This window comes from Pithys albifrons, chromosome 10, assembly GCF_047495875.1.
Source record: "Pithys albifrons albifrons isolate INPA30051 chromosome 10, PitAlb_v1, whole genome shotgun sequence".
Taxonomy (NCBI): Eukaryota; Metazoa; Chordata; class Aves; order Passeriformes; family Thamnophilidae; genus Pithys; species Pithys albifrons.
The window spans coordinates 21226073-21244429 of record NC_092467.1 but is presented as its reverse complement, the minus strand read 5'-3'; the positions used below and the strand labels follow the sequence as shown (position 1 = coordinate 21244429).

General features: G+C 38.5%; 1 protein-coding gene and 1 long non-coding RNA gene across 2 annotated transcripts in view; one reads left to right on the top strand and one right to left on the bottom strand.

Annotated features, from left to right (window-relative positions):
• LOC139676110 (uncharacterized) overlaps positions 1-18357 on the top strand; it is a 40071-nt gene that overhangs the window by 20574 nt on the left and 1140 nt on the right. The window contains exon 5 of the long non-coding RNA XR_011698591.1: positions 5337-5460. This is a non-coding gene — a long non-coding RNA (uncharacterized lncRNA). The remainder of the gene's footprint in view (positions 1-5336; positions 5461-18357) is intronic.
• Positions 3024-18357, bottom strand: part of LOC139676108 (vitellogenin-1-like) — a 43096-nt gene continuing 27762 nt past the window's right edge. The window contains exons 21-37 of the mRNA XM_071564664.1: positions 18068-18287; positions 17044-17213; positions 15910-16414; positions 15470-15759; positions 15332-15388; positions 14454-14500; positions 14261-14405; positions 13025-13231; positions 11862-12004; positions 11206-11344; positions 9922-10057; positions 9058-9244; positions 8539-8636; positions 7831-7925; positions 7566-7725; positions 6227-6388; positions 3024-3259 (exon numbers count right to left, since the gene is read on the bottom strand). Coding sequence (XP_071420765.1) covers positions 3141-3259; positions 6227-6388; positions 7566-7725; positions 7831-7925; positions 8539-8636; positions 9058-9244; positions 9922-10057; positions 11206-11344; positions 11862-12004; positions 13025-13231; positions 14261-14405; positions 14454-14500; positions 15332-15388; positions 15470-15759; positions 15910-16414; positions 17044-17213; positions 18068-18287 — 2880 coding nt within the window. The 3' untranslated portion in view covers positions 3024-3140. The remainder of the gene's footprint in view (positions 3260-6226; positions 6389-7565; positions 7726-7830; positions 7926-8538; positions 8637-9057; positions 9245-9921; positions 10058-11205; positions 11345-11861; positions 12005-13024; positions 13232-14260; positions 14406-14453; positions 14501-15331; positions 15389-15469; positions 15760-15909; positions 16415-17043; positions 17214-18067; positions 18288-18357) is intronic.

The window sequence follows — 18357 nt, the reverse complement described above, 5'->3', positions numbered from 1 at the left end:
AGGCATGATTTCCAAATGAGGTTTAAATATGGACTGCATATATCCTCCCAGATGGGTTGGAAATGTCTGTGTGGTGCATTAGAAATTCCAGAAGGGCTTTTTCACACTTGTACTGCTAATGTTCTTAATTCCTTTGGCAAAATGAGCTGGTTCTAAGTCTTTTGCTTTGCTGCGCACACTGCCAACCTCAAGCTTTACTAACGTTCATTACATTGTGATTTTACAGCTGCAATGTCAGTGAAGTCTTTCAGTCAGTCAAAGGCATTCAGTTGTCTCAGCAAAAGGGCCCTAACGAATGGGAGCTGGACAGAAACTAAAGCTGCCCCTTTGCAATGGAGATAACAAGAGCTGTGTCTCGCCTGTGCCCTGTGCAGACCAGGGAAAGGCATGTGCCTGGGCTTTGCTAGTGACTGCTTTCCCCTCTGGCTCAGCCTGCACCCAGCCCAGGCTGTGTTACCGAAGGGGTGATGGTGAGTGAATTCCCTGCACGTGTGCAGACATTGTGGGGCATTTTTACCTTTCTTTCCTTCTGTCTAGGATGGTGCATGAGCTAGGAGTTCCTTTAGGTCTTTTGGCTCAAGTGCAGCACCTCGCTGTTGGTGGTTTTATTGCTCAAGAACACTGCAGCCAGTGGAAAGTGCTAAGAGAGGGGCTCCTGCTGAGAGGAAGACATACATGTGTTTTGGCAAGGGCAGGATGCTTTTTTCCAGACATGATGATTTAGCAGGAAGAAATGTGTAGCTGTTCTGGTGGCTTCCTTCAGCTGGGGTGCTGAAGGCATCTTTTCGTTGGTGCAAGATCCAAAGCGTGGCTTCAGTGGGTATAGGCCTGACCTGGCATGCTTATTTTTTAATGCTGTATAGTATCTATTATTATTATATATCATCATTGTAGAATAAACTAATTTAGGATTGCTGATCAGTCTCTGCCTTCAAGGGTTTTTTTCCCAATGCTCTTTAAAGTCTGTAAATTGTTTCTGGGAGAAGGTGTTTGCTTTTATAAGCTGCTTGTATTTTTTTGTACTGTACATCCCAGTTTGATCATTGTTAATTAGTGTCATGATTCTGTGTAAATGACTGTTTCACTGTGAGCAGAATTACTTCTCTTACTAATGGCTCTTTGCTATTACTAAATTCCTGTTTTAGTAGTTGAGCATGAAACTTCATTTTTTTTCTTTCCCTACATCTCTTCACTACCTTTGTCTTATCAGAAGTGGTTGACTGGCAAAAGTTTCTCTTTTGTAAACAAGTGGATTAAAGAGAAAGGTGTTGGATTAAAGATGACAGTCTGATCCTATGAAAGTCAATGTCAAATCTCCCATAAGCCACAGTGAAAACAATAACAGAAAGAAAAGAGCTGTCCCTGTGTAATAGTAGTGTGATTTTAAAGGAAAGTGGAATGCAATATTCTTCATCTCCTCTCTTGTTTGGGACTACCTGTTTTGCAGCGTAGCACTTCTGATGAGTTAGTAAACAGAGCTTTTGTACAGAAAATTCGTGAATGCTTTATTACAAATAAAAACACAGGGCAAGAATTCATGTTACTGGTCTTAGTTTGAAGATACCTGCATGAAAAAAAGCTGTTGAATAGAGCACTGTCTACTTGCACATAGACCCAGTCAGCACATATGAAGGTTCTCAAATGCATCAACATGTAGACTAAATTAAGGCTGGGGGAAGGAAAAGAGACAGGTAACCACCTTGTGTCCTTTGTAGGTTATCCTCAAGAGAGGGGCATAGAGACAGAGGCAAATGTGCTTGCCCCAAGGTATGCACCAGGCATCTGGTTTGAACAAACTTGTAATGGCTTACTTCTGGAAGAGATGAAGTGAGCATTGTACACAGAGAACAACCAGGCCTTTTCTAACTTCAAGCTGGTGGCAAGCTGCAACGTGAGAGAGAGTAAAAGGAGCACTATACATTACTCATGTTTCTGCTCTTGAAAGAAAAGTACTGTGAAATGTTATTCTGTAATTGTTCAACTATTTAGTCTTCAATCATCTTTCTGATAGATCAGTTTTTTGTTAGAAAGTATTTTCTTTAATGACAGTTTCCTGACAGCATTTGGGTTCAGCAGTACCTTGCCCATGGTAAGGCTTCTCTTGGAAGAGCATGTTGGCTGCTATTACCTGTTATGGAAAACATCCTATGGTTCACTGCACAGCTGATTTGTGACACAAGGTGAAGAGATATTGTGCCATTGCTTGGAGTTTGAAGGTGTCACCTATTCCTGATCCCCTGGAGTGGGAGGGAATTACCTTTCTGCACAGTGAAAGCTAGCAGATTGACTCTTCACTGCTTAAACACAGTCTAACTATCCTGCTTGTACTTTATTTTAGCTTTATGATTCTATAACCTTACATATTTTTCTATATATTACTTTTTGGTGTATTTGGAATGCTACTTGATGTATTATTGTTCCCTGAAATTTTTGGACCCATCATTTTCATAAATATACAATAGGAGATGGTAAAGCAAAAAAAAAAGTTCCTATTCACACTTTTAGCTCATGAAGCAATAGAACATCCATTGAAATTTAAATGAAAATGGGGACTGTGTCACACACTATAGCTCTTTGGAAAGCTACAGTGGGAGTCTAGCAGTCCAATTCATTCCTTTGTAGAATGTACTAAGGCTAATGGTCTTGCTGGGAGTAAAATGTATTTTTTTTTGCTGAACAGTTCCAAGAACAGACTTTGCTCTTTACCAGAAAACATAAAAGAAAACAAATGCTTACTGTGTCTTTAGTATGCTAAATATGAAATTCTTTGCACAATGGAATGTTAGTAGTAACCGTAATCATGTTTTCCTTTCATCACCTAGTGAACCTAATTTTAAGAGATGACTGCTGTAATTATATCGCAGGTAAAAGGAAGAAGAATTTCTGTATAATATTGTCGTTGGCCTGATTGTTTTGTTGATAGAGAAAAACAGAGAGAGACCACATGAACACTTATTTAATGAACAACGTATTTATTAAGCAGTGCAGACTGTACATAATACATTTGACTTTGCAGCATGGTTATTTTCTTCAAGGACCTTTCTTAATATTTTACTACAGCTATTATGTTCCCTTCTTATCTGTCCAGCTATTCAATTATTTGTGTAGTATGTCTGTAGCACAATGCTAAAGCATTTAGCTTAACTACAGATGCCAGTGCAGGTACAATCAATGTCAGCATCCACAGACTCCACAACATCCTCAGATGCAGATTTCTTATCACTGCTTCTCTGCCATTCCAGCAGGCTTACAGCAGTTTCTGTCAGAAGAGTGAAGCTATTGTTAACTAATATCAAGCAAATTAACACATTTCAATGAAATACTGTTTTGATGGCTGTCAACTCCCTCATCAAGTAAAGAATGAAATCCTGCCCTCATGACTGACATCTAACTGACTCATTGACTTGGAGCAGGATTTTCATCCATGATATAGTTACTATAATACTTCCCTAAACCCAAAGTGAGCTACATTTCATGAAGCACAAAAACAGCAGGCTGTAAAAGGGCTAGAAGTAGCCACTGTCAATGTAAGATCACCAGGTACCAATCCACATCAGCAATCTCTTTATGTTAGTGCTGCATATCACTGGGTATTTCAGCTAACTATTTGTTGAAGTTCATTCTGAAGGATAAGCCCTTTGGAGAATTTTCAGAGGTTCATAAACTTCTAATTAAAGTTTCCCATATATTGAGAAATCTGGCAGAGCATCGTCAGTTGCAGTATTAACCTTACCACACTGCTTTATCAAAAGCAGCTTGAATAAGCCATATCCCTTAATGCTGAAATAATCTAAATGGAATAATGATATTCATTCTCACAATAAATATTCTTAGCTAGTTGGAGGTTTATCATTGCATCTGGAAGAATATTAGGACATCCATTTAGATTAAGTTCGTATAATGAGAACGGGTAAAGTTTTCATAATTTTACTTCCATTTGTTTTATCCCTTAGTTGGACAGTACATTTATAACATGCCATCTCTCAACACAGGGAAATCTGGGGACTGCTGTATGGGTTCAGGTTGAATCAGTCACTTATCTTCTGAAAGGCTAACACTCTCCTTGGCTAAATTACTGTCCAGTGTGAAGCACAGGTTTTACATAATAAACTGGATAGTAAATATTTCCCAGAAAACTGTTGGAGATGCTTCTAAAAATATATAGAATGTTTTCAGCCTGTGAAATGAGAAATGCTATAAAATGGCTGAAATCTGTTTTTTACATACATTACGCCTCTTACCCTTGGGCATACTGTAGGTCTGATCACATTCATATCCATATAGAAAATAGTTTCTGTGGCAAACTGGATCATGGCTGAGTAACTGTGATCCCTAGCAGTAGGCCTTGTGGCATGTTTGAAATGTAAACCAATATGTGGACTTAAACCTGCCTCAGTCAAGGTCCTAAGGCTACAGTCTTGTTGATTTGAGGACAACAGGGGAAATTCTGCATTCTTGTACTTTGTTTTATCCTTGCTCCACTGGTGACTTTTCTTTTTAAACAGCAGACTAAAATGCCTGAGTTCCCATATAAAGAGTTGAGAAAAGGTCTTTCTCCAGTATATGCAAATATATGTTCCTAGGTTGAGAAAGATGAGGGGTTCTTTCCTACTACTTCTCAAAGTCATTGAACAAAGAAAGAAAACAGTTTCTAAGGGCTGGCCTTGCTTCCTATTGATCTTTAGCCTAAGAAAAGCAATCATCTTGCTAAAGAACAACAAATGGCATATTTTTCCTTCCTCTTCCCTGTTCTTTTCCCTGTCCTCCTTAAGGTAACTAATAAAATTAAAAAATAAACTCCTTGACTAGGAGTGCTGCTAGCAGACTTCCCAGTCTCTGCTTCAATAAATGAACCAGAGAAGCCTGCGGTTCCTCTAAAAGCAGCACTGGCTGCAGCAACTAACATATCTTTTTTTCTGATTTTTCTCTTTTCTCAAACAGTTTTGTGAGAGAATGAGACAGCTTTATTATAGCCTAATATTCTGAGGCAGTGAGTGGCCTGGGGTTATGACACTTCAGAGATACAGACTTGGATACACAAAAGAAATCTGTGAAACATGGATATAACAAGATTTTGGAAGCTTTTTTTGTTGAAGGTGGGTTTTTCTATTCATGAAAGAATGCATCTATTCTCATCTCAGGGAGCCATCAGAAAACTATTAACACTCTCTCTGTGCTACTTGTTGAATAGGCAGTTGCAGATAGTTGGTTATTACAGAGCTCTGCTTTTATGGGCTGATTCAGCACATTGCAGATATTAATAACACGAGCAAAGTGCAAAGTTCTACACAGATGTTGTTTAAAATTCAAACATAAAATACTCTGTCCTTCTCCAGTACTAGTCAACACAGGGATCCATTGGCTTCAGTGAAACTACACTGGATTATGCCAGCTAACAATGGATTTGGCCAACAATGGTTAACACAGAGAACAGACCACTTCAGAAGATACTCCCTAATGGTAGGTTTCCCTTTAAGGTATATATGTACTGTGTAATTAATTAAAAGATTTAGGGAGGAATGCACCAGAAATATCTGTAGGTTCCAGGCTGTATTCTCGTCTCATGCTTATATAACTTCAGTGTGAATCTGTGTTAAGGCAGTGCATCACATCCATGACAACTTGGTATAAGTGAAAGGAAGAAAAGGCCCAGGTGTGGGGGTTTTTTATGTGGATTTTTTTTTAATCTAGGGCCTGAGTGTGTGTGTGTATAAAACACCTTAAAAAACAAACAATTTTTTTGAACAATCTAGAGAACCTTCCAGCAAAGTGGTTTTGCTGATGTATTGCACAGTGGCATAGCATGGCAGTGTAATCACAACAGTCATGTCACACTATCTGAGCAACTTTCAATTGCCTTGCTTGCCCTGGTCTACACAAAATTGCAGGCTGTAATGTACATAAAAGGACCCAGTGTTTCTTATCTCAAGCTTATGGAGATCCTGAAGACATGACAAATTTTGTTTTGTGATTTTATTGATCACTGCTCCCCCTTTTACCACCTCAGATGTTTTTCTCAGATGATGCTACCTGCCATTGTCTAAACTAGCTTTTAGCTGGCCAACACTGTCAGCAGTTACAGCAAATACTAATGGGATTAAAACCAGCAGCTCAGAGAGGAGCCTGAGCAATACAGGTCTGTGCATGGCTGTGCTGTATTTTGTTCTTTTGAATGCTCTGACAGCTCCTGCGGTACATGACACACAGAGGGAGAAAAATATCGTACCTTTTGGGAAGCAGTGGAAGCCAACCTTTACTGAAGTTTTTTCGATTGGAGTACAGTTTTTCATACATTTCAGCACTGGGTCAACAGAGTAGCACGTAGATTCCTCACCATCAATAGTAGGATTTCGATTCAGCTTCACATAACTGCGCTGCAGCTTGCACCCTAAGAGGAAAAGGAAAAGTAGTTAAAATTGTGGAAATAAATCCCAATCGATCCTTGCAATAATAAAGGTCCATATTTTCTCTTCAGCTTTTATTAAAACACAGGTATCTGACAAACCATTTTCACAGTAGTGAAGTTTTTGAGATAGGACAATAATAAGTTGAGGAAGGAGTCTGAAAGAGGAGCTATTTTTAAAATCTAATTGCACAATATAACCCAAATGGAATCATGTATACTCAGTTTTTTAGAACTACATAATACACAGAAAATAACCTCTCATGTCTGAAAGCTATTAAGAATAGATATTGCAAGCACAATGGCTACTTCATTGCATTAGGAAAAATGTCAACTGCACTGAATGGATAAAAACAATAGGCAGCATTTATATAATAACATCAAGGATAATTTTTGTATTGGATGATTTTTATAATGCTGCAATTATCTCACTAGAAAGGTATAATATAACTTAACAGGATCCCAGCTATGACTGTTTCCTGACACACAGATAAGTACAATTCTGCTGCCACTGAAGTCAAGGAGAAAACAACCATTAACTTCAATAAAGTTATCTCAGGTCCAAGGTAAGTGGAGACCTACCAAACAAAACTGTATTGATGTTATGGGAGATGATTGTTATTTTTCCAGCTACATGTGAGATGAAGCTCTTTACTGCAGGAGTATTTCTAAATCTTTTCCTGAGATTACACCCTCGGTGCAGAACACAAATGACATTTTTTGCACTTTGGAAATTTACATTAATGTAGGATCTGAAACAGCATTCATAGTCTGTCACTTGTTTGGTTAAATTAGGTCTGCAGACAACAGCTGCAACTGTTTTGATATGGTGGTGAAAAGGACACTTTTTTCAGTAGGAGCAAGATTGTGCCTGATTTTACCTCTCAGTAAAAAAGCATCTCAGTGTAAGAAATTAGAATCAATTATTTAACATGGAACTGCACATGAGCCAAAGACTTTTGCTGGAGTATATATTCTCTATATTCACAAGCAGTGTTTTAAACAGTCAGTGATTAATAAAGTTAAAATGCATATATATTGCCATTGTAATTTCTAAGTAAAAGATATCTGCTGCTTTTACAAAAAATATTTTCTAGCTGTCAGCAGAGAAAAAGTGTAATCATATTCTCCCCAAGCATAAAGTGTTTCCAGATCTACTCACCACCAGAGCAGGTTTCTTCTAGCAATACCCATGAGTGAACAAATGCAGAGCAGCTGTGTGCCAGCCTATGGTTTGGCATGAGGAGTTCATTGTGCTTTTCTCTGTCATTATTACTGCAAACTCCACAGGTCTTTCCTCTCATCCATGAAGAAACAGTAACCTGTAAAACAGCACATCTTTGCAGGGAACACCAAAGTGTTGGTCTATTACACTGGCAAGGTACTAGACAGAAAGAAAGCAGTAACCATGAAAGTAAGTGCAGTACCTTAAGATTCACACCATCAAAAGTCACCTTCTTCAGTCCAAGTGCTGGAACTTCCACTATAACTGTTGTTCCACTTTTATAAATTTTAACATTGTCTGTAAAAAGATGGTGACTCATTAGGTGATGTAAATTTCAAAATAATGGTGAAACTGTGTAGCACAAAATACACCATCATGCATTTTTCTTCACAATGATAATTTTGCTGCTACAGTTACATATATATATATATTTTTTTTTTAAGGAGAAAGGGAAAAAAATTAGAAGAAACAATTTCTTTTTAATGTGAAAAGTGCTGTACTGCTGTTTCCTATAGCTGGAACTTACTTTCATATCCCTTATTTTGTACCTACTAAATCTAGAAATGATAATAATATTGGTGGTGCTCCAGCTAAATATCTGAACGAAAGCTTTTGTCTGTGACTATAACAAGAACCTTTTTTCATGCCAATCAACAACCTATGTGTAGGGTATCTATAAGAAAGGGCTTCATTCACCTTTCAGTTATGCTGGAGGACAGTAAGAGTGTGTGTACCATGGGAAATGTGAAAGTAAGGCAATACAAAACTTAAAAAGGAGTCTCTTTTTTATTTTTTTTTAATTTATCTCACTAGAGTTTTCTTTATACTGAGATTTTTCTGTAGAATTTTTACAAAATTCTTGACATTTACTGTCCAGGTCAGTCCTGGAGAGTTGGGCATCACAGCTTACCTATTTCATACTCAGAAACTCCACCATGTGAGAGAATTCGTTCTTCATTGCATGCCACAAGGAGAGATGAATTTGCAGCAGGACAGATTGTGATGTTCCTGCCAAAAAAGCAAAAATCAAAGGGAAGAAACTAGTGGTTAATTTAAAATGTGAAAAGTACAGATATTTGTGACCAAAGCTAGCAGAGAACCAATTTGAATGTCTGAATTTTGAATGAATGAATTGGCAGTTTTCTTTTGAAAGTGCAAAATTCATTGGGACTTTGGGCTTTGAGATTCAACCTTTAAAGAAGATTGAATGAGTATGTTATCAGATATTGGTGGCTGTGAAATTTAAGATGAGCAACTATACCAAAAAGTCACAGATAATGATTTCTGCTGGAAATTCTGTCTTTCCCCAAATGTCTCGTTTGAGGAAAATCCATCATTTTCACCTGTGAACTAGACATCTCCCATCCCCAGACTAACTCCCTGAAACTTAATAGCTAATTTCTGAGACCTCAGTATAAACCACACTTACGCTGATGTTGTATTTATGTGAACCTCTCTTGAGAAAGACTGAGGATCAACCTTTCTAGTAGTGATGATGAATTTTGGATGTACAGTACAGTCTTGAGCCACTATCAGGTTACAGCTTTTATTGAAAGAGTATGAATAGCTCACACGATCAAATGTTTTGAAATCTTGCTCTCTGATTTCACATGTGGCTGCAAAACAAAACCAGAAAAGAAGTGGCAGATATGACCATGGTATACGTGTTGCTGTGAAGTATTGAAAGACACCTCTATGAGATTGAACTACCCAGCAAACAGGAAAGAAACTTCATCTCCTTGGCAGAAGGGAGAGTCTGTAAGGACAGGAGAGTACGACAAAACAACTACCTGGTAAAAACTATACTAGTATTGATTTTGATTACATGCCAAACACAAAGCTCAAGCTAACAGGGACTAAAATGTACAAAATTGTGTAACAAACTGTGGGAAAAACTCCACATTTCCCCCAGGAGTGCTAGGTACCAATCAGCTAAGACTCATGTGGCTCCTTTTTGAATCCAATACATGGCAGAAAACACATGGACTGTGTTTTACTCATAATCTGATGCCTCTTAATGCAGAGTTGGTGTCTTCTCATGAGGGGCAAAAGAGAATCTCTAGTCCTTGCAGGCAGCAGTGATACCCAAACTTTGCATGTTTACAGCAGTTTGAACTCTCTTCATTCTCCTGCCAACAAACATTCTTCTCTGTGAGGGAATGAGCTGTTGATAAAGCAGGGCTAGAGATGCTTCCCTATAAGACCACTACAAGGAAAGGCAAGCCCAGTCATGGCAGAGTATGGATCTGCACACACTACTTATTCACAAGAAAAACATATAAATAACATTTACATTGATCTTCTTGTGCTATTTGTGAAGCTATTTCAGGAAATAAATTCCAGGCAGTGATATCTCGAGTCTCGTAAGTTGGAGATGGGCCTAAGGGCAGAGTGAATGGCAATCGGAGTGCCTGACAGTAAAGTGTTACCTGAAAAAGCAGAAATGAAAATACATTAAGATAAATTGAACCGTATGCTCTTATCTTGAAAAAAAATCTTGAGGATGCATTTATACAACTGTAGTTGTGTTAGTCTCTCCAGGATGCACCCAAAGCTTCAGCTTTTGTGAGGAATCATTGTCTCTTCTAGTCATACTTCTTGATATTTTTAAAAGTTGTTAAGAGCATTGGAATGTAACTGACACAGATGAAGTTTAAGTGGCGATTAAGCGACTTCTTAAAAAATAAGGAAACAAGTTAAGTAACTGAGTAAGCTGATGGATGTGTCTGGAAAAGTGAACACCATCCATTAAAGGCTGAAAACTGGCCTGAGTAGCACTGGGGTAAGATCACTCACTGTAACAAAAAATTGTATTTACCAGAGATTCAAGAGAATCAAATTAATGCCTAGTGTGTCTACTTCTTTCTTATCCCATATTAAAGATCCTATAATACTGAAGTACCATGAAAGGTTAAAGACACACTGATTTCTCTGTGAATGAATAGCTAGCTGTTCCAGAGATCCATAGGGGAAATTTTTCAAAGCAGTGCATAGGGATTTGGTGGACAAACACCAATTAATCAGTGGGATTCTGCAGACCCTCCCTGTGCAAACTGCTCTGAGAGGGTGACTGCTCCAGTTTGGTTAGGGCAGAGTTGTACTTGTGGCTGTCATAACTTGCTCAGACCAGTCACATCAAGCACGGTTACTACAGATGTGGGACTTCACTGCCAATGCAGACAGATGTTCATGGCTGCAGCAGAGTGCAAAGTGTTCTCAAGGCCCCTGCTATCTGCTCTGAGACCTCCATATAAGAACTAGTCACACTGGGTAAAATGAAAAGAAGAGTGAGTGCAGACTGGTCATACTTGAAACAATTTGGATCTCACTGCTGTTCTCAGCATGCAAATAAGGTATTTGACTACAGTGTCTGATTTTCAGCTTATGACTACACTGGACCAAAGCAGCACAAAATCAAGGGAACTGCTGTATGTATTTCAACACCCATCTGATGTAGTCAGGTATATAATAAGGGAATTTTTTGTTTTTTTTTTTTTTTTTGTTTCTTTAAGTATCAAAATGTTTTAAGTTGAAAATCCCGCAAGGGAAAGAAAAGTAAAATAAAAATTTAACGTACCCCAGGAGCTTTAATTACTGTATCAATTGTTCGTGGAGATGTTGCAGCTGCCCTTACTATAAATTCTTGAGATGGATTTCTCTGATATGCTTCTGAGAAGCCCAACATAATTGCTGCACCAGGAAGGTATTGCATGAATCTAGAGATAAACAAGATGTGATAAAGTCAGGTGCATGAGGAAAATCACACATGGGAGGGTGAGGACTACCGGCAGATCTGAAAAATCTGGAAAAAATGGGAGAACTGAAAAGTCAAGGAAGTAATACTTTGGGTCAAACTAAATGGTTGATTTTATCCAGAAGAAACACAGTTTTTATTTTGCCCATTTAAACTGAGTATTTTTTGAGACTGAATAGAAGAAGATTTCAAAACAAAAAGGCATTTTGAATTATCAAAAGATTTAATATGGAAAATGAAATCCACCATGCTAAGTTTTTAAATATTTGAGGTCTGTCTTTTAATATGAAACATGTAGAAAGTAGAACACATTCATAAAATATTTTTGTCCCACGCAACGTGTGGTTTCCATCCAAACACTGCCCACGCAAATATGTTTGCATTGAAAAATTTCATCCAATTCTTTCAGTGTTTTTCAAAAGCCAATTAGGAAAAAAAAAAAGGTAAAATAAAAACTTAGGAAAGAATGAATTACATACGCTGTGCTTGTCTTTTTTATCCAGGATGGAAGCTTTCCCCATTGTACTTTCAGCTGTGCTGCTGGCTTTCTTGCCAGTAGTCCTGTGGTAGCCACGGCTGCTATCCTGTAGTCCTGGCACTCCTTGCCCCATCTGAGTCTGACCTTTACAAGCAGGGAAACAGTCACCCAGATTTCAGAAAAGAATATCAAAACTAACTTTATCCATTTCAAAATGCAAGCTTTTGTTTCACAAAATTTTGCATTGATCTTTGCTTCCAATCTTTCCTTTGCTCTAAACAGGCTCACAGAGAAATTTTGACTACCTCTGGCAAAACCTGAGGCATAGAAGGAAAAAAGTTTACGGCTCTGTGCAGAGCTACATACACATGTTCCTGCCTCAATGCAGCCACTGAAACATTCAGAGATTTCCTTGGACTTTGCAACTTCATAAACAATATGTATTTTTTTTCTAAAAGATGACTACACTGTAATTTCTATTAGCCTTCCCCAAGACCTCCTGATATGACCCCCCCTCACTTTTTTCAATAGTGGATATCATGCTGAATTTGTTAATTGCAGCTCCAGAAAGTGGAGATTTGTAAATTTTTACGCAAAGATAACTTACTTTAAAAGGTGCTTGGGAAGCACAGCATAGGGAAATGAAAAAAAAAGACCTGTTCCTTCATTTATGATGCTCTCTCAGGCATCAACCCATTAGCCAACTTTGCTTGTTCCATCTTTTCACATAAATCCAAAGAAATACAAATTTAGAAATACATTTGCATTATGAGTATTCTGAAATGAATAATATGGAGAAAAACAAGTAGATTCCCAGACAAGAAAACTCTTAGTAGGGCAAATAATAAATAGATAGTAATGAAATGGTCAATTTTTCAAACATGTTTATGTGTCTGCTGGTCATGTTTTCATATCTTGAAAACCAATATTTTTGCCTTATTTTGCAGTGTCTGATATTATTATTATTGTTATTGTTGTTGTTATTATTACTATTATTATAAACTTGAAAGAATGGTGAAAGATAGGAAAATTTTCTTCAATAACTTTGTGAAGCATTTCAAAATAAGTGTACCTTTCCTGTTTGTTTCTTCTAATCAGCGTGTTCTCTGCGCTTACTCTGGGCTTTGTACATGTCTCTCTGGGCAAAGCTGCCTGTGTACTTACCTGTGCTTTCAGAGGTAGTATCACAGCATCAGCACATGCTTTCCAATTGGTTTCAGCCAGCTGAACCACAACTAGTTGCACATCAACTTTGGCAGCATCAGAACGAACATATGCTGTAGCTTGATAACCTTGATTTTTGTTGTCACTCCTTACTGCCTGTGCCACAATTGTAATGCCAGGTGGAATTATGTCTCCCAGGAAGTTGCGCTGAAAAACAACCCCCAACCATCTGTACTTAAGTATTTCTGTGCATTCACTGGAGAGCTTACAGTCCAGGTTATGTGTGCTGATAGCAAGAAGCAGCCCTTGTCCTTCATCAATTGAGTTTGCAGTACATATTTCTATATCCCCAATAGTCAAGGATAAATTTGGTTGAAAATTTGATTATTCAATTACCCCCAAAATTTTCAAAGATGTGATTGTTTTGATGAGGGATCGAAGACTCTTCCAAGCTATCTTTACGCACATAATAAGATTTTGTTCATTATTCTAGTATTTCAGATAGCTACTTGCAACACATACTAAAGATCTTCAGAGCATTATACACATTCACAACTTATTGTACTATACTACAGTTTCTTCAAGCCACTGAAATATTTTTAAATCCTTCTTGGTAGCAGAATTGCCCTAGACATTGCCTGCATTTGCAGAGCTATTTGTTCTATTATTATGTAGATACCTTTATGTAGTACAATTATAGAATACTAAGTGCATAATAAAGATGATCTGTGCTTCATGTGTTTTCACATTTACCAATCAGCAATGCCCATGGAAAGTCTAATTTTAGTTATACAATGCATGCACTGATGACCTCTGGTCGACATCTAAAAATAATTAGGCAGACTTACTTATTTCCTCCTCATTTTTAACTTAATGCAAATGATTTTTCTTTCTGAGCTTCCATAGGAAAAGGAAAATTCTTTCCTCTTTAGATTACAACTCCCTTCCCTTCACCATTTATAATTTTCAAATTTTACATACTTCAAAGACCTTCAGAAATGAAGAATAATAAACGAAAGAAACCAGCAAACAGAAGCCTGACCACAAGAAAATTTGGAAAAAAAAATCATGGAGGGAAAAATATCTCAATGGATGTTGATTTTCAATTTCCAGACTTGACTTATAATGTTCCTCCTGAGCCTAACCCCCCTCAGCTGGTTAGTGGCACCACATCTACAGCTCCAGCTCAGCAGCCAGCTGAGCCTGGATGCTCATGGGTACCGCATGCAGTTGTACCTCACGTGTCAGGCTGGAGCTGTGGCTGTGGTGGTGAATGCTGACTCTTTTGCTCCTCCTTGAGCTGTGGGCAGATTTTTTCCCATGGTGGTGGCTGCTGCTGCTGCTGCTGCTGCTGCTGCTGCTCAGGTGACTGCTCCTGCTCCTGCTGTTGCTGTCACTGCTGCTGCTGTTTCTGTGGCCGCTTCCCGACTCAGAGGAAGATGATGATGAACTGCTTGATACCTTATGATCTGGATGCTATCAATTAAAAATAGGTTAAAAATCTATGATATGACCTCTAGTTTTACAGTGGAAATACCAAAATCAGAGATATCAGCCTCCATTTATAAGTAACAGACTTAGACATATCTGGAGTGTTATTTTTATTATCAGACATGAAATATGCTGAGTAAGAATGTGCCTCAGGTTCACCTGGGCCTCTCTGCTGAAAGGAAGGCTGCACAGACAGTGATTGCAAATGGCAGCATCACATTGTTCGATCTAATGCTAGAGAAAATGAAAAGTGACATTTAATAAGTGGTCAAATGTATCCCTATCCAGGGGAAAAAATACAATTTAATGAAAAACACTATAAATAATTTTCCTCTTTCACAAGCAGGATACATAATACTGTACAGGTAATATCTACGAAGGCACTAATTTATCACTCTTCTAATATATACTAAAAATACCTTTGTGCCATAATGCATACTGAATCTGGTTTCTGAAAAAAATCCACATACTTAATGATTTTGCCCATGACTGCCAAAAACTGTGGACATAACTATTGCCATTGAAAAATCCTACAGTTTTGTAACTCCCCCATGGTCTGTCTAATCTAGCTTTGGCTGCATTGTACATCATCTACTGCAAAGGTGTTCTGACTGAATTTGGAGGACTGCAAGGGCTGCAACAACAAATGCTTGTAGTGTTTTTATATTAGATGTGCTTATTTTGGCCATCATCAGTATTGCTATTGAACAGTATGGAATGGTCAGGTTAAATGGTCCAAACAAAGTTCTTCAGCAATATGCTTGATCATATCAACTGTAACTGCCATGGCAATATGCACTTGAATTAGGGACCTACCCAATGAATGTGAGCAGATCTGAAGCGGAGACGATATACTTTTGGAAGGTGTAATTCCTACAAAATTCCAAAAGAAGTTATTACCTACAGCTCAGTCAAGATCACCTCCTAGCAGAGTTAAAGTAATAGAAATTTTACCCGTTCTGTAGAAATGTCGTAACTACTGAGACTGTTAATTTGGGACTTGACATGTTTCGTCTCAGCCCGTTTGTCATGTTTGCTCTGACGATGGGAAGCAGCAGAGCTTTCACTGCTGCTGATGCCACTGCTGGTGCTTCTGCTGCTACTGCTGCTACTCTGTGTTTTGTGCTTCTGCTCATGAACACTTCTATCTCCTTCAGCAGTGCTGGCACGTGGAAATGATGTGGTCTTGGACTGCTTCTTAGCCTTATGCTTTATACCAGATGCTTTGCTACTGCTGCTGCTACCTGTGCTGCCTCTGCTGCTGCTACTACTGCTTCTGCTATCCTCACTGCTATTACTCCTGCTTTTGCTGCTACTACTGCCCTGGCTGCTGCTATTCTTGCTACTGCTACTACTACTACTACTGCTTTTGCTGTTGCTACTGCTACTACTACTACTGCTTTTGCTACTGCTACTACTACTGCTTTTGCTACTGCTACTACTGCTCTTGCGACTGCTACTACTGCTCTTGCTACTACTGCTGTGTTTGCTACTGCTACTACTGCTCTTGCTACTACTACTGCTGTCTTTGCTACTGCTACTACTGCTGTCTTTGCTACTGCTACTACTGCTGTCTTTGCTACTGCTACTACTGCTGTCTTTGCTACTGCTACTACTACTGTTTTTGCTACTGCTACTACTGCTTTTACTATCACTACTACTGCCACTGCTGCTGCTACTACTGCTTTTGCTGCTGCTACCACTGCTGCTGCTGCTTTCCCCAAAGGGGTAGAATTTCTTTTCTTTGACTTTGGACTGTCTTATTTTCATATTTATCTGGGTCCTTCCCTGTGATGCTCTCTCATCAGAGTTGCTGCTGGAGGGGCTGCTCGTTGTACTCTCGGTGCTTCCACTGGTGCTGCTGGCACTGGACGATGAGCTTATGTGTTTTCTTGTCCCCTAGTCAATGGTAACATTGGAAAAATAAAGTTATTTTTCTGTGTTCCTGCAAAATGCTGTGAGTAAAATCAGATTCAGAGACCTCTGAATCTCTGCTGCCTTAGAAGACAAGATGTATGTCTGATAGTATCTCTACCACACAAGAAAATAATTCAAAGACAAATTCATAATAATATGTTAAAACCACACATAAGCAGGACAATACTCAAAACACTTTTGTGATAATGAATATATTCAGGAGTCGTTGACCACACAGTAACATGTAACTGGTGTCAGTAATGACTGTCCTACTATCTCATGGCAGGTTGTGTAGGTGGGTCTCAGACTGTTTTGCTGGAGTTGCAGTAGCTGGAAGGAATAGACTACCTTTTGGGCACACAACAGCTATTTAATGTCTTACAAGAGATTTTCAGAAAAGCATACAAAACCAACATGCTCTTTCTAATGTCCTTCACCTGCAGAAGAGATGAGTGCAAACAAAAGACCTGCAAAAAGACTTGTGTACCCAAAAGAACCTGTCTTTAGTTTTCAAGTTTTTGCATACTGTCTAAACGTAGTAAAAGAAATGTAAATAACTAAGCTTTTTGTAGTATTTCTCACAAACTTAGAAGTGGACTTTACAGCAGTACCTGGTCATCAGTGTCATCAAGGATTTTCTTCAGTCTTTTAATTGCTTCTTTTCTGGAAGATGATTGTGCCTCTGGATCTTCAAATTTTACTAGCCGTATCATTTTTGTAGGAGCTTGGTCCCCTGCTTGAATTGTGACTTGTATTTTTTCAATAGGTGCCTCTGTGTAAACTGAAATTGCATGACAATTAGTATTACTGTTAGTATTAGCAACCCAATGAGAGAATAAGCTGATTTGGCTATAATTTAATTAGCCATTTTTTCTCAAATAGAAATGCTTAATGATTATTATTAGTATAGAATAATTTTGCTGAAAATTTTCTCTAACAGCTAAAGCATGTACTGGCAACCAAATTTTAAAATATGATATTGGCTTCTTTTCAAGTCAATAAGCAGAGTGATCAACAGACTTAAGCCAAGTGAATTGGATTGCTTAACGAGATAACACTATGGGTTAGCAAATTAAGCATCAGAGAGGAGTTGAGGATCAACTCTTGAATTGTAAAGAACGGCCCAGTGGTTAGGCCACAGTTTGATATTTAGGAGATCTAGATTCAGTGGCCTGCTGTGCTTTTATTTCTTATGATCGTGGATTAAGACATTAAGGACTAGATCCTGGCAGGGTTAATCCATAAGTCGCTTTAATAGTCTGGGTTTTTAGAATGTAGCTACAGGACGCTGCATCAGATCTGTTGCCCATGTCCAATTGCTTCATGCTTACATCCCAAATCCAATGATTCAGGATGCATCAGACACACTCTGCAGGCATAGATCCTCTCGGCTTGATGCTGGCCATGCTGAGTGGCATTGCTGGGAGAGCTGGGAAATCGCTGCTAAGGCGAGTGGAGGAGAAATGCATTCCTGCTGTGAGCATAGTCCCTTGCCAGCACTTTCAGGCCTGGTATTTCTAATGGTAGTTTTAGTGGTACTTAAGATGCAAAAAACCATATATGTACATATACAAATATGTGTATATACACACCCACCCACACACTATTTTCTGTTTTGTGCACAGTTGTATTTACCTGGCTTGAAGCTCACTCTCAGGGCGTGCTCTCCAACTAGGTAATAAAGAGGCATGTTTTTGATAAATGCTGCATGTATGCTTTTCCTCTCAATGCACACTTGAACCCCAAATGTACTTGCATTGGAACACACGGATTGAACAAATGGTTCTTTTTGGGAAGAAGAGTGTCCAAAAGAAAAGAGATTTCTCGATGAAGCATCCTCTGCGGACTGTCTGTCCTATTAGATAGCATACATATCAAGTTAAATTGGACAACAGTAAGAGGAACACTTGCATGTTATGCATCCT